The sequence below is a fragment of the Heterodontus francisci genome, chromosome 31, assembly GCF_036365525.1.
Source record: "Heterodontus francisci isolate sHetFra1 chromosome 31, sHetFra1.hap1, whole genome shotgun sequence".
Classification (NCBI taxonomy): Eukaryota; Metazoa; Chordata; class Chondrichthyes; order Heterodontiformes; family Heterodontidae; genus Heterodontus; species Heterodontus francisci.
Window position 1 is genome coordinate 58,340,646 of NC_090401.1, and position 16,663 is coordinate 58,357,308.

A 16,663-nucleotide genomic window follows, 5' to 3' on the forward strand; every position below is an offset into this window, starting at 1 on the left:
TATTTTTTTTTACATTTTTGCACTGTTTTTAATTTTGTTCTGTGTATCTCCATATATGCATGTTCAGGTTTTATGTGTCAATTTACATGAATTATGTATGAGCATATTCCGAAAGAAAGTGTAAAAATGGTGAACCATATTAACTTAATGAAAAAACAGCACATTTCCACTTTAAGTAAAAAGTAAAAATAAATTTACCATATAAAACTGAAAGAATGTGTTTTTATAACAGATCTTGTGATAAATGGATTTTATAAACTATAATTTTGTCAGTTGTTATTTTTAAAATAAACTTTAACTTATGATGCAGAGAATTAAGCTAATTTTTTCAGTTGTTCATTCTTGTGGTAAAAAATAGCTTCTAATTGCACAGTCTGAATACATTATCATCTCAGATATAGTAGAAACAATATAGGTTATGACCATACAACCTGTTCCTTGAACCAAAGGGACAATCTATGACCATGTTGCAGATATACAATTCAAACAGACGTATTTAGAACCAAATGATGTTTTTCTTTAAAATAATCATTTGAAACCACCAGACGGGATTTTATGGCCCCCCCTGAGGCGGGGATGCCCATAGAATCATGACGGGAGGTGAACATACGAATTAAGAGCAGGAGTAGACCACTCGACCCCTCAAGCCTGCTCTGTCATTCAATAAGTTCATGGCTGATCTGATTACTCCACATTTCCACCTACCTCCGATAACCTTCCAACCCCCTTGGTAGGGGGTGTAAGGCCCATTGCTGCCCTGTTGCCAAGCAATTATGCCGGGGGCGGTGGGCGGGATAGGCCGACAACAGCCTTCCTGCCGAGAGGCCACTTGCGGCCCTTAAGCAGCCTATTAACGGCCAATTAAGGGCTTCTTCCCACTGCCACTGGGATCTAACCAATGGCGGGATATGCCTCCGAAATGCGGAGAGGGTGTCTTCTAAAGCCTCTGGGCTTGGGGGTTCCCTCCTTCGTGGGCAATCTATGGCTTATGGAGGGCCCCCGCTGGCAAAAACTACAACTCCACGGACCCCCTCTACCGGAAATCACGCCCACCCTCTCAACCCCCTCCCCTCACCAAGGTTTTAGGGATGGGCCCGGCAACCCCGCCTCGTTTACCTGAGGTCTGGGGTTCTAGTGCAGTAACCTACAAGTCTATGGACCAAAAGCTGGAAGGTGGGATTAGGCTAAATGGCTTGATGGCCAGTGCAGTCATGATGGGCTGAATGGCCTCCTTTCATGTATGTTTCTACAATTCTATAGTTACTACAATGACAATTGTGAGTTTGGATTCACAGGTGCAACCACCAAGATTTCAACATTCTCAAATTTAAAAAAAAGAAACTTATAATCAGGTAAAAAGATGATCAGTTTAGTGACAAGAATTTTTAAGTGTGCGAACTTGACAAGTCTGTATTCAGGAATAAATTGCCAACATGTGAATTTTGAAATGCAATCTGAAGTTGACAGCAGGAAGGCAGCTCAGATATAATGGTTACATTGCGATTTTTAAACCAGCTTTAAAGATCGCGGAAGCTTGATTTAAGCTTTGTGTAACCGACGTTTAAAATTCCCCAATCTTTTACACTAGTTTGCTCTATTTCAGCCAGATATTGGGCTGATAAAACTGGCGCAAACTGCAAACTCTACCCCAAACCTTTCACTTTTGCCATTTTTGGAAACTTTTGCAGATATTAGATCCCAAAGGGATTCTGCACACAAAAGTCAGTTTTAGGGAATTCTGTGTTGACTGAACTCAGAAGGATCATTGAAAAGTTGCATATTGGGAGTTTTGCTTGGTGTCTGGGTGAACAGCACACAAACACAAAGCGCAGCCACTAGGAGACAGCACTCTACTTATTTCTGGCTAACACTGAGCTGAGGTCAGGCCCGCCTGTGCTGGCCCGAAACAGGCGCTCCAGAATCCCGAACACGTGTGTTTGTCTAGTGTTGCCAGCGGATGCTGCCGGTTTGGGGGAGAGTCTGCTGCATTTACCGGGGGCTTTTTAATTCCCAACAATACAGCCGCTTCTCCTGGGCGCAGAGCGGCGGTGAGTGTTTGCATTGGCAGGGAAAATGCTGCCGGCCTTTAGCCCGGTGTAAAGCAGCAAATCCCAGGCATGAGAGCAGCTACTGCCGCCGCTTTGCTGCATGTTGCCGGGGGGAGTTTGCAAGAAGCAAAGGCGCTGGGATTGTGGCTGTTTGCTTTGGGGAGGATGGCCCGAGTGTAATGTCGCAATGTCTGAGTGTAATGTCTCAATCTGTTACAGTAGCGGCTGAATGTAACAACTGCTGTAGCAGGGCGCGAACCCGGCCCAGCCCGGCATCTGCCGCTCTCTTGTCCCCCCATGCCTGCCTGGCCGGGCTGATTTGCGGGGATCCCGGGTGGGTTATTTTGGGGTGGGTTTGGGGGGATCCCGGGTTATTTTGGGGTGGGTTTGGAGGATCCCGGGTTATTTTGGGATGGGTTTGGGGGGATCCCGGGTTATTTTGGGGTGGGTTTGGGGGGGTCCCGGGTTATTTTGGGGTGGGTTTGGGGGGGTCCCGGGTTATTTTGGGGTGGGTTTGGAGGATCCCGGGTTATTTTGGGATGGGTTTGGGGGATCCCGGGTTATTTTGGGGTGGGTTTGGGGGGATCCCGGGTTATTTTGGGATGAGTTTGGGGGATCCCGGGTTATTTTGGGGTGGGGTTATTTTGGGGTGGATTTGGAGGATCCCGGTTATTTTGGGATGGGTTTGGAGGATCCCGGGTTATTTTGGGATGGGTTTGGGGGATCCCGGGTTATTTTGGGGTGGGTTTGGGGGGATCCCGGGTTATTTTGGGATGAGTTTGGGGGATCCCGGGTTATTTTGGGGTGGGGTTATTTTGGGGTGGATTTGGAGGATCCCGGGTTATTTTGGGATGGGTTTGGAGGATCCCGGGTTATTTTGGGATGGGTTTGGGGGATCCCGGGTTATTTTGGGGTGGGTTTGGGGGGATCCCGGGTTATTTTGGGATGAGTTTGGGGGATCCCGGGTTATTTTGGGGTGGGGTTATTTTGGGGTGGATTTGGAGGATCCCGGGTTATTTTGGGATGGGTTTGGGGGATCCCGGGTTATTTTGGGGTGGGGTTATTTTGGGGTGGATTTGGAGGATCCCGGGTTATTTTGGGATGGGTTTGGGGGATCCCGCCCTTTACCTTGTTGCTACTTTGTATCCAATTGCCAATTTGAACCCGCACCTGTCAATCAAACAGCTGAATCCGTGCTCGGAGCTGGTTCATAAACTCTAGGGTTCATCTAATGGATTTCACGGCAAACAAATAGCCACACATTAGATATTTTAATGTCTTAAATTGGAGATCGTGTGTTTGTTTTAATTCGATACACTTTAAAATGTTCCCTTTATTTTTGGCGCCTTTTTTGCACTATTCCAACTTCATGCTCTTCCTCACTCCACCCAACAGATGATTTGTGTGTTAACGTTTGCTCAGTAGTTTGAGACAGTCAGATGCAACGCTTACTTTTCTGGATTAATACTATAGTAAAGCAGTAAAAATGCAGAATTTAGTCACCCAGTGACTCAGAGGTTAACTTTCTGCCTCTGAGATACACAGGAGTTTGCAGGTTTGATCCTATGTCTGTGCTGATTTATTTGATGTGTTCCTGGTCACTACAATCCCAATAGTTGGAGAAGGGAAAATTGATCAATATTTCTATTCCTGGGTTGAATCCCTACTGGATGGTTATGTGCGAACAGGATAGGGATAAACGCCTCTCTAATGTTGTCTATTGCAGTGCTCGAATTTAAATTTTTCGTTCGTGTTTTCAAATCCCTCATGGCCTTGCCCTTCCCTATCTCTGTAATCTCCTCCAGCTCAATAACCCTCTTGAGAAATCTGCATTCCTCTAATTCTGGCCACTTGCACATTCTCTATTCGCTCCACCATTGGTGACTCTGCCTTCAGCTGCCTAGGCCCTAAGCTCTGGAATTCCCTCCCTAAACCCTCTGCCTCCCTACTACACTCTTCTCTAAGTCTCTCCTTAAAAGTTACCTCTTTGACCAAGCTTTTGGTCACCACCTGCGCTCCAGATGTGGCTCGATGTCAAATTTTGTTTGATAACGCTCCAATGAAGCGCCAAGGGTCGTTAAAGACACTATACTAATGCAACACAAACAGAAAATGCTGGAAATACTCTGCAGGTCAGGCAGCATCTGTGGAGAGAAAAGCAGTTAATATTTCAGATCTGTGTAATGAAAGGTAAAAGTTTTCTTGCGTGATTAACACTTATTAATCAGCATGATATCAATTTTCTTCCATTAAATTCGGGAAATAATAAAGAACGAATTTGCATTTATATAGTAACTTTTCGTCAGGGCATCCCAAAGCACTTCACAGCTGGAGAAAGATTTGAGAAGTGAAATAAAAACAAAGTGCTGGAAATACTCAACAGGTCTGGCAGCATCTGTGGAGAGAGAGAGAAGGGAATATCCTGTCATGGTATAGGGGAATGAGGCAGCCAATTTGCACACAGCAAGGTCCCACAAACAACAATAAGTGAATCGCCAGGTAATCTGCTTTAGTGATGTTGGCTGAAGAATTAATATTGGCCAGGAGAACTTCTCTGATCTTATTTGAAAAGTGCCATGGGAACTTGTACCTGCATCTGAGAGTGAAGACGGGGTTCCGATGAAGGGTCACTGACCCGAAACGTTAACTCTGCTTCTCTTTCCACAGATGCTGCCAGACCTGCTGAGTGGTTCCAGCATTTCTTGTTTTTATTTTATATTAGTGAAGACAGGGTCCTCTGTTTAACATCTTATCAGTGAATCAAGGGATATGAGATAGTGGAGTTGAGGTGGAAGATCAGCCATGACTATTGAATGGTGAAGCAGGTTAGAAGGGCCAAATGGCCTACTCCTGCTCCTTTTCTTGAGCTCTTACTGTCAGAAAAACAGCATCTCAGACAGTTCAGGTTATATGATGAACATTAAAATACTTTTCAATAGCATTAATGACAAAACTGGGCAGCAACAAGACTTTGAGACAATGTTTTCATTCTTCCGGATCACCTAAACGGTCTGTTCGTTTGTCAAAATCCCAAAGTTTTATTAATACAGCTGTGAAATGTACAGGAGCTGAAGGTCAGAGCAGGCTGCTGTATTTGGAAATGCAAATCCAAAATTATTTCTATAAAATCACATTCCAGCAATTCTTGTTTTCTCTACAAACATAAGGTGTGAAAAATTCAATATTAGAAATTGATTATTGTCATGTGTTAAATTTTGTTAAGAATTGACAGCTCTTTTTTTTTATGCTGACTAGACATCAAAACGCAAATGAAGTACATTTTAGTGACTGGTGGTGTGATCTCAGGGATTGGAAAAGGCATTATTGCCAGCAGCATTGGAACCATCCTGAAGTCTTGTGGACTGCATGTCACCTCAATCAAAATCGACCCATACATTAATATTGATGCAGGAACGTTCTCACCATATGAACACGGTAAAGAATTTTGCACCTCTAACTAATCCCCTTCCCCACTCTGAACTCTCAGAATTCTGTGCTGTACAGTAGTAGGTAAAAGGATTTGAACAGATAAACATTTATTTTGTAAGACTGATTTTCAATTGTGGTAAATATCTTAATTATAGAGCAGCTAAATGTTATTCAGTTGGTAAAACAGTGTAACAACTAATTACATTCATTAGGCTCTGTTATAACAGTGACTACACTTCAGAAGTACTTCATTGGTTGTAAAGTAGGACATCCTGAGGTTGTGAGGTACTATATAATGTAAGTTTTTTTTTTAAGCTCTATATTTATTGGAGCTGCTCATTTTCATGTGTTTTCAAGCAAAGGTAAACAATTAATGATACTTTCTAGTATCAAATACTCCACATGGGGCAGTGCACTTTTTTTGGGTTAGACAGTTATCACCATATGACATAGGTAGCAGGTTGCATTACTTTTCATTGTGACTTTGTATTCACAGTCTTGAAACATCCTCTAGCAACCTACGAAACAAGGGTAGTGCACATTGCACCATCTCTATTACGAGAAGTGAACCTAGTAAAATTATATTGTTGCTGTAGGGATGAATTATGACCTAAAGCAAGAGATCTGATCAGTGGTACAGTGCACTGGTGTATTTGTATAACTGCACATGCACAGTACCTTGTTCACTCTAATGCATAGGCACTGAATCCATGAAATATCCGGATAATGTGGCTCTAGTTTGCTGCTATAAATGCATTGACGAAAATGTATTCAAATTAAACACAACACAGCAGGAGTTTTGAAAAGTTGGGGGCAAAAACTGCAGCAATGACTTTAACCTTATTTGTGGAATTAACATTTAAGCAGTGCTACACTAGTTGCACTTGTCATTGCACTGCTCACCCACCCAAGGAATTAGTACGCTGCCTTTATAAACTATAGTGGCATTGAATAAGGAAAGCAGTTTGTACAGTACCTTGTAGAATGCAACCTTGTTACAAGAATGAAACATAAGGATCTATAACCGATAGGGGTAATTAGTGGCATGTTAATGTACTTGTGTGCTGATGTGAATGATGTGACTCTGGCTGTGACCACCAAAGTATTGGTGGGGAATGGAAGAACAATAATGACTGGAGGTGAAACAATATTCCAGAATAAGATCTGAGTTGTAGTGTTATAAAGCATATCACACCCACCCATTAACTTGGGTTGGTGGGTTATGTGCTAGTAGGTATAATTGATAGAAATGTTTTTAACCTGCCTCACTTATACCGATCACATCATTGTGACAAAAGGGCACAGGAGGCAAAGTTAGAACTTGTTTGGGAACTTTTAAAAAGACATATAATATGTTTATTTTCTTTACTGTACAAACTTGGTTTTGCAGCGACTCCTCTCCAGTGTACCAAAGCAATGTATAGTTCCTAAAGTAGCGTTATAAAGGGTATTCACAGTACTTCAACTGAATTTGCAACAACCTGTGTGAACAGTGTGAAGTCATGTTCCTTTGGTTCCATAGGTGAGGTGTTTGTGTTGGATGATGGTGGGGAGGTAGACTTGGATCTGGGAAATTATGAGCGATTTCTAGACATCCGTTTAACGAGAGACAACAACATTACGACAGGGAAAATCTACCAGTCGGTGATTAATAAAGAAAGAAAAGGAGATTACCTAGGCAAAACCGTGCAAGGTAAGTAGCTTTGAAATATTGATAAGTATGCGAAGGGTTTTTCTCGGGGTTGTTTTATCTAATTCATTACTTTCCCTTGGCTTTCTGTTCCCCTACGCATTAAATATCTTGATCCTTGTTTCCAAATCTCTCGACCGCCAAAGCTTCACCCTGTTCTATCTCTGTAAAGCCTCTCCTATACTTTTAAGTCATTTTATTCTAGCTACATGTGAATCTCCACCCTTCCCTTGTATCTATTGTAGCTGGTAGAGCTTACAGCTTTTACAGACATGCTCTCTGGGACTTCTCTTAAACCCTGCTACTTTTCCCTGTACCTTTTCCTTAAAAACCCAATTCAAATCCTAATCCTATTGAACAAGCTTTCAGTTACAGATCCTAATCTTGCCCTCTACTTCCCTTTTAAATTACCTGCTGGCAGCCATAAAGACAGGGCTAAATTGTGGCCAGTCGAAGAGACTTAGTAGTTGGCAGGAAAAAAGACAGAGGCGCAAGGGGAGAGCCAACTGTGCAACAGCCCCGACAAACAAATTTCTCTGCAGCACCTGTGGAAGAGCCTGTCACTCCAGAATTGGCCTTTATAGCCACTCCAGGCGCTGCTTCACAAACCACTGACCACCTCCAGGCGCGTATCCATTGTCTCTCGAGATAAGGAGGCCCAAAAGAAAAGAAAGATTTTTACATTTAAAAATATTTTATAATGACAACTTGTTAGTGATTTGCTCATCATTTGGAGTAAAGTATACCGCAGTCCCTGTAGCACATCCTTCTACTGCACCAGTGTGTCACTTCCATTTTACCACAACTGACATCCTTTATGCTCCTGTAAGTGAGGTTGCCAACGTGAGTTCGATTTGGGGAAATTTTGCCTTCTATAGAAGCTGGGTTGATGCTTCTCCCAGCTCACCTTGTACAATTAGCAAAGAGCTTTTCATCCCATAACACCAGCAACTTGCATTTATCTAGTGCATTTAATGTAGTAATACCTCCCAAGGTGCTTTATTATTTGTTATCAAAGTTTAATATTGAACTACACAAGGGGACGTTAGGCCAGATGACTAAAAGCTTGATCAATGAAGTAGATTTTAAGGAACGTCTTAAAGGAGGAGATGGGCTTAAGAGTGGGAAGCCCAGAGCTTAGGACCCAGGCTGCTGACAGCATGGCTGCCAACAGTGGAGTGATTAAAATCAAGGATGTACAAGAGGCCAGAGGTGGAAGAGCACTGACATCTTGGAGGGCTGGAGGAGTATAGAGCGACAGGGAGAGATGAGGCCATGGAGGGATTTGAGAATAAGGATGATGATTTTAAAATCGAGGTGTTACTTAACTTGGAGCCAAGGTAGGTCAGTGAGCACATATGTGAATGGCACTTGGTGTGAGTTCGGTCATGGGCACCAGAAGTTTAGGTGACCTCGAGTTTATGTTGGGTTGAAGGTAGAAGACCGGCCAGAAGTGCGTGGAACAGTCAAGTCTGGAGGTAATAAAGACATGGGTGAGGGTTTCAGCATCATATGAGCCGAGGCAGGGGCGTAGTCGTGTGATTTTACAGAGGTGGAAGTAGGCAACCTTGGTTGTGGTATGTAGTTGAAAGTGCATCTCGGGGATGAGACCAGGGGTCTCAACCGTTTTTACCTGAAGAACCTTTTTTTTAAAAAAAAAAATTGCCCAAAAAAAGACAAAAATTTGGTATTTGTAAACTAAATACTTGGCAAATTACTAAGTGTTGCGGGTAGAATACATAATTTGCATATATAATAAAATTTGTCTTGAATTTATGTATCAATAGAAAAAAAAAATCAATTTAAATAGACCTCGCTCTGAATTATCTCATTTTTTGACTTTTTTTACTATAATTTTGTCAGTAAAGCCATCTTTAAAACAAACTTCATTTAAGCATAGAATTAAGACAATTTTTTGGGCTGTTGGTTCTTGTGATTTTTTTTAAAAAAAGCTTCTAATAGCACATTCAGGAGAATCTATCATTATCAGCTATAGTAGAAACAATAATGATCGCAATCATAAAACCTGTTCCTCGAACCAAAGGCATCATCTATAATCATGGTGTAGCGATACCCTTCGAACAGATTCATCTAGAGAGAGGTGATATTTTTCATTAAAATAATCATTTGAAACTGTAAAGTGCAGGCTAATGATTAGCCTTTTATCCCGAAATGTTAATGTGATCCAACTGGAAAAGGTTGGGAGCCGCAAAAAGAGCTACATGAGGCTCTGGAATCACAGGTTGCAGACCTCTTGTCTAGACTGAATTTTGAGGTGCTGCTACTTTCCTGTAACTCCTACTGCATCAGCCAGCTTCTCTCTTCCTTGCTCTTGCCCCTTTTTCTTCCTCTCTTTCCCCCACTATTGCCTCCCATGGTCAACCCATACACATGTTTCTGCTACTTTAGAGTGCTTTTAAGAGTAAGTCATTTTTCTAAGCATGGTTGGTACGTTCAGGTCATGGTCTAATCCTGACATTTGGTCTGTCATATCGAATCATAGAAATTTACAGCACAGACGGAGGTCATTCAGCCCAGTGAGTCTGCACCAGCTTTTTCGAAGAGCAATCAGTTAGTCCCACTCCCCCACTCTTACCATATCCTTACGAATTTTATTTTTCTTCTAGTATTTATCTAATTCCCTTTTGAAAGCTACTATTGAATCTGTTTCCATCACCCCATCAGGCAGCGCATTCCAAATCCTAACCACTCAGTTTGTAAAAATGTTTTTGTCTCATGTCACCTCTGGTTCTTTCCCCAATCACCTTAATGTGCTGCTTCAAAAACAGCGATGCTCATCTAAACCCTTCAGGGGTTCCTAAACTGAACAACAACTCAGCTGTTGGTGCAATCTGCACAAAAGGAGACTTTTGAAGACCCTGCAGCCTCATGGAAAACTTTTCACACTGAAGGAATGCTTCACCCTACCGTTTCTCAACAATAACATTGTGCTGCTGGCTGCAGTTTAATTTTCTGATTAGATATATTTTTGCTCTCTGAAATGTTATTCAGTCCAGTGTTCAGTGAGGAGAGCAGTAACTGATTTGGTGTATTCTGAAAGTGGTTATGTGACTAATGTTGTCGCTTTTTGTGTTCTTGTAGTTGTTCCACATATCACAGATGCCATTCAGGAATGGGTGGTACGGCAAGCACGGATTCCAGTTGATAGTGATGGGGTAGAGCCTGAAGTGTGTGTTATTGAGGTAAAAAAGAACAAATTTTGCATTCTCTAGCATTTACCATACTTTGGAGATTCCAAAATGCTTTATGACTAGTCGATTACTTCTTTTGAAGTCTTGCCCAGGCACTTTGCATACAGAAGGGCCCCACAAACAACACTAAGAATGATTATAAAATAAAAACAATAAACGCTGGAAATACTCAGCAGGTCTGGCAGCATCCGTGGAGAGAGAAGCAGAGTTAACGTTTCAGGTCAGTGACCCTTCTTCAGAACTGGCAGATATAAGAAATGTAAAAGATTTTAAGCAAGTCTTTCTTATATAGAAGGGTCACTGACCTGAAACGTTAACTCTGCTTCTCTCTCCACAGATGCTGCCAGACCTGCTGAGTATTTCCAGCATTTCTTGTTTTTATTTCAGATTTCCAGCATCCGCAGTATTTTGCTTTTATTTAACAAAGAATGATTAGTTTGTTGTGTTTTTGATGATGTTGATTGCGAATGGAATACTGGTCTGGTCTCCAGGAGAATTTCCTGCTCTTTGAATAGTGCTGTGCTATCTTTTACATCCACCTGAGCAGGGGTGTATAGCTCCTCCGAAAGACAGCACCTCCGTTGATGTAGCACTCCCCAAGTATTGCACTGGAGTGGGATTTGATTCAACAGCTATCTGACTCCAAGACAAGAGTGCTACCAACTGAGCCAAGATGATGGTTAATTGTAAACCTGGCTTTGAACCTCAGAGCTGGAAAAGTTGATGTTTGTGGAAAGGTAACTTAAGTGATTGAACTATAATTTCACCCCACCTTCCCCCACCCCCCCTGCCCCTTCCCCCCTCCTGGTAAACACCAACTGCTCGTAAATACAGTTGTATTCACACCACTACCCCTTTGGTGCCTTATCCAAATGGCAATTCTTTGCAAGTCCCGAGAGTATTTGTTGGCAAGCTGTGCAATTATGGAGGGCATCACTGCCAGTGTCCAATTCTGTTGTCAGCCAACATCCGTGGAAGTTCAGCTTTCAGCAGCAGTCACAGGATAATGAGCAGGAGCAGGAATCCTGGTTTACATTCTCTTTTTTTCACCCCCCCCCCCCCCCCCCCCCCCCCCCACCATACCGACTCCACCTCAAATAGCCACGAGGCACTAGAGTCCAATATCTGAGTATATATGGGTGTTCTGTCTATTTATACTCACAGTGTACAGTGGCAGGTTACAAAGAAGAACAAAGAACAAAGAAAATTACAGCACAGGAACAGGCCCTTCGGCCCTCCAAGCCTGCGTCGATCCAGATGCTCTATCTAAACATGTCGCCTATTTTCTAAGGGTCTGTATCTCTTTACTTCCTGCCCATTCATGTATCTGTCTAGATACATCTTAAAAGACGCTATAGTGCCCGCGTCTACCACCTCCGCTGGAAACGTGTTCCAGGCACCCACCACCCTCTGCGTAAAGAACTTTCCACGCATATCCCCCCTAAACTTTTCCCCTTTCACTTTGAACTCGTGACCCCCAGTAATTGAATCACCCACTCTGGAAAAAGCTTCTTGCTATCCAACCTGTCTATATCTCTCATGAACAAGGTTGTTCAACCTTGCCCAACTAAGGGCGAAGACCAAAGTACGGAAGGTCCTCATCAGGGAACTCCTCTTTGCTGACGATGCTGCATTAACATCCCACACAGAAGAGTGCCTGCAGAGTCTCATCGACAGGTTTGCAGCTGCCTGCAACGAATTTGGCCTAACCATCAGCCTCAAGAAAACGAACATCATGGGACAGGACGTCAGAAATGCTCCATCCATCAATATCGGCGACCATGCTCTGGAAGTGGTTCAAGAGTTCACCTACCTAGGCTCAACTATCACCAGTAACCTGTCTCGATGCAGAAATCAAAAAGTGTATGGGAAAGGCTTCCACTGCTATGTCCAGACTGGCCAAGAGAGTGTGGGAAAATGACGCACTGACATGGAACACAAAAGTCCGTGTCTATCAAACCTGTGTCCTCAGCACCTTGCTCTATGGCAGCGAGACCTGGACAAAGTATCTCAGCCAAGAGCAACGTCTCAACTCATTCCATCTTCGCTGCCTCCGGAGAATCCTTGACATCAGGTGGCAGGACCATATCTCCAAAGCAGAAGTCCTCGAGGCGGCCAACATCTCCAGCATATACACCCTACTGAGCCAGTGGCGCTTGAGATGCCTTGGCCACGTGAGCCGCCTGGAAGATGGCAGGATCCCCAAGGACGCTTTGTACAGCGAGCTCGCCGCTGGTATCAGACCCACCGGCCGTCCATGTCTCTGTTTTAAAGACGTCTGCAAACGCGACATGAAGTCCAGTGACATTGATCACAAGTCGTGGGAGTTAGTTGCCAGTGATCGCCAGAGCTGGCGGACAGCCATAAAGGCAGGGCTAAGGAATGGCAAGTCACAGAGACTTAGCTGTTGGCAGGAAAAAAGACAGAAGCACAAGGGGAGAGCTGACTGTGTATCAGTCCTGACAACCAATTTTATCTGCAGTACCTGTGGGAGAATCTGTCACTCTAGAATTGGCCTTTATAGCCACTCCAGGTGCTGCTTCACAATCCACTGACCACCTCTAGGCGCTTACCAATTGTCTCTCGAGACAAGGAGGCCAAAGAAGTACAGCCCAAGTTGGTGGTTGCAGGCGTTTTTCTGCAAAGAGGAAAATATCCGAGTTGACTTCAGAGGCTGCTCTTTCTTACTCTTTGCAGGGTAGAATTGGCAGAGGCCTAGGACTGTGTCCTACTGGTCAGAGAATGGGGATCGGAGAAGCCAAGGGAGGTCTTGCAGATGGAATTCTTGCAAACAAATAAAAAAGGCTTGCAAATAACAGAAATAGTGGTTCTGTTCCTAACTCGGTTAGGAACTGATGTGACTTGGTTAAAATGTGTGCCTCTTAATTTTTGAACATATGACTCTCCTAACCACCTCTTCTCTGTACTTAGCTGGGTGGTACGGTAGGAGATATTGAAAGCATGCCTTTCATTGAAGCATTCCGGCAGTTCCAGTTTCAAGCCAAAAGAGAGAATTTCTGTAATATTCATGTCAGTTTAGTTCCTCAGGTGAGTTCTCTGATTGTTACCCTGTATTAGTAAGCTTGCTGCATCAGGCTGTTTCTCCAGGTAGAACACAGTATTGCTGAGCACAGAATTGCAGCTATTTGAGTTTTTGGATAACCTGTATGTTGTTACTGGGGTGGAATTTGCTCTGAATGGCATTAGACTTGTATTTGTCCAGAGACTGTTAGCTGTTAGCCAACCATCCAAAAAACGCAGCGCCTTCTAAAGGCCACCGGCAAGCTATGTGAACAGGGCGGGCAACTGTGGATATGCTTAACCAATCAGATTAATGAGCAGTGCAGAGTCTGAACAAGAAATTGTAAGTTAGAATATGGAATTCAATGTCAAATCAGGTACAGAAAGCAAAACTGAAGGTGGGAGATACTTCTCAAAATTGATGGGTTGTTTTAATTTATTTGTACAAGTTGAGGCAATGTGAAATAAATAATTACTTATGTTTTTCCTCAAACTCCTGTGCATAGATTGAGTTTAAGTAACATAATTAAAGCTGAAGGAATGAGACTCCACACTTGTAAAAGTTAATATTCAGTACCAGCAAAATTGTTTGGCAATAATTAAGACTTATCACGGTGCTAAAAGGGTACCTAGATTGGAATAGACGCACCCTAATTTTTGTGGTGAGTTGAGCCCATAGCCATGATGTCAGTACAGGAACTTCACGCTGTTTGATACATTTGAATGGGGAGCCAGACAGCAAGCTGCCTTTTTCGTGCAGCTTTTGGAGGAGCAGTGCATCTTGGAAAGCAAATTCCACATTTTCGCATTTAACAATGCATGTGTGGTTGCTGGACATTGCTGTCCGATTTGCACGTAACTACCAGAGGATACTGGTTTTATAACTTTACTGTCATTTCTACAGCAGAATCCGTCCCAATCTGTTTTCCTTTGGGAAATGTTTGATGTGCTGGAAAAGGAGTTTTAATTTTTCCAGTGTAATTATAATTGTTTTTTCCTTCCCGCACACTGTCCCTGACTGACTGAGAGTGGGCTATCTGCTTCCAGGTTCCTGGCAATGCCTCTTTGATCCAGGTTGTGGCCATTAGGTACATAAAAGCACGCTGGGCGTTGCATATCCTGCCTTCCCACTAATTCGTACCAGAGCTTCTCCAATGCAAGTAATTTGTGAAATTCAACTGAAACAAAATACAACTCGCACTTTTATTCTATTAATTTTGCCCCTTGTGTCCTTTCCTGAGTTATTTCCCTTAATGGCCCTGGGCTTTTTTCTGTTTTTTTTTCCCCTCCCAGGAGATTATAAGGCTGGGAAGTGTCTAGTCATGATTCTCCAGCCATCTTGATGGATCAACTGGGTTTTTTCCTGCCCAGGAATTTTGTCCTCTCTTAAAGATGGCAGATATGCTGGGACAAAGGTCCACAGGTGGTAATGCTGAACCAGAACCGATTATAAGTCATACGTAGTGGATGCCAGTGTTTTACTCATCTATGGGGAATATCACAATTCGGCTATTTCTCTCCATGACTGCTTCTAATGTGGGGGTTAATTTTGATCAAGTGCTGGAGGCCTAACTGAAATTTTGCTGCTGCTTCCAAGTCTGAGGACTCGGGATTTCAGTTGGCGCACCCTCGCTCCTGCCTGAGTGAACTCTGCAGAAACCAGCGATAGTCGGGGATCTGAATGGCTGAGGGCAATATTTGTTCTAATACGCTATGTGTGTAATGAAGTGATGTGGCTGTTCTCTTGTGCTTTGAAGCACAAAGGGCAGTGTTAACCATAGTTATCTGATTGTGATGACTTGTTAAAAGGGTTGCAAAACTTTCTCAGTCCACTCTGGTTATTTTCAGTGTTAAAGGTGAAAATAAATGTTACAACTTCCAACAATACTAGATTCTTATTCAGTTAGCATATATGTTCTTGACTTTGCTTTGGGTAGCATACTGCACACACAAACCACTTGACTATTTGTTTCAGCCAAGTACAACAGGCGAGCAAAAAACAAAACCAACACAAAACAGTGTTCGGGAGCTTCGAGGACTCGGACTGTCACCAGATTTAGTAAGTGAAAAGAAATTCCTGCTATAAACAGTCTACTTAATGTAATCAGCAGCCAGTCACTGCAGAGGGTGAGTCATAGGCAGGTGCAAAATTGCAAGCTTTAGTTTTTGAAATACTAGTTCAATTGCTGGAAAATTTCCTTAACTTCTTGACTCTTCCTCATGACCTTCATAATCAAGAAACGTTAAACATTTTCAAAGTTATTGAAGTTCAGTATTGTATCATCTGTAGCCCAGTGTTTGATTTGTTACGAACAGAAATAAGCTGTTCTCTGACTCACAATGAAGAGTGTACCTTTGTCATAGATCCTATGATTTTACTACTTTAAGCAGGAAAAAAAACACTGAGGGCAGGCTGGTCACAGAAAGCCCTCACCTTCAGCAGAACAATTGGCAATGCCCTACTTCTTCCTACGTGGAAACATGCTAGTTTGGCAAATCCCAGGTGATGGATGTGTTATAAATAAATAAATAAAGAAGCAGGAGAGAGGTTAAAAACTGCGTGTAAGGAAAGTAGAGTGAAAAGGCATGAGGGAGGAAAATGAGAAAAGCAGGAAGTGAAAAAGAAGCAGAAATGGAGGGGGTAGAGAATGAGACCAAATTGAAGAAAAGAGGGATGTAGAATTGAAGGAGGGGGACACAGACAGTGCGCACAGAGAAGAATGAGGTGTGTTTGAGAGTTATGGATGTGAAAGGGAGTAGACACACCAACAGATAAATGAAGGAGGTAAAAGAGAGACACAGTAACCGAGGGGGAGAGCGGTATGCCAAGAAGTGAAACGGCAGTTGGAACTGTAGCAAAGCAAAGGTAGTTCTGTACAAAGTTTGACTTGTCATTATTTGTCACTATGATTTCCATGACCTTTTGACCTTTTTACTGATACACCATCCCAAAAAATTTACCAGAACAAAATTACGAGTGTTTTTTTTATAACTGGGTTGCTGATGTTCATTTTGTAAGAATGGGGTTCAGTCAGGGGGTTGTCCTGGGAAGTGAGAGTTGAAACCTTTCTCTTCATGATAGGCAAAGAAAAATAACCTCCAAATCACAATGATTTAGAAAATATTAGTCCTCAAGTAATGTTTTCATAATCTAAGTTACATTATTCTTCCACACTGAACTATCCCACACCTGATTTGTGCTATTTAGCTGTTTTTACGTGTTTGCGTTTTCTTTGTGCCTATTAAGTTGAAGGATGTCTGTG

General features: G+C 42.7%; 1 protein-coding gene across 1 annotated transcript in view; it reads left to right on the plus strand.

The window, feature by feature from the left end:
* Positions 1 to 1,841: 1,841 nt before the first annotated feature.
* The window catches only part of ctps1b (CTP synthase 1b), a 54,908-nt gene continuing 40,086 nt past the window's right edge, over positions 1,842 to 16,663 (plus strand). Inside the window, exons 1-6 of the mRNA XM_068011707.1 lie at positions 1,842 to 2,048; positions 5,304 to 5,483; positions 7,000 to 7,170; positions 10,270 to 10,370; positions 13,311 to 13,427; positions 15,376 to 15,459. Of these exons, the coding sequence (XP_067867808.1) occupies positions 1,958 to 2,048; positions 5,304 to 5,483; positions 7,000 to 7,170; positions 10,270 to 10,370; positions 13,311 to 13,427; positions 15,376 to 15,459 (744 nt within the window). The 5' untranslated portion in view covers positions 1,842 to 1,957. The remainder of the gene's footprint in view (positions 2,049 to 5,303; positions 5,484 to 6,999; positions 7,171 to 10,269; positions 10,371 to 13,310; positions 13,428 to 15,375; positions 15,460 to 16,663) is intronic.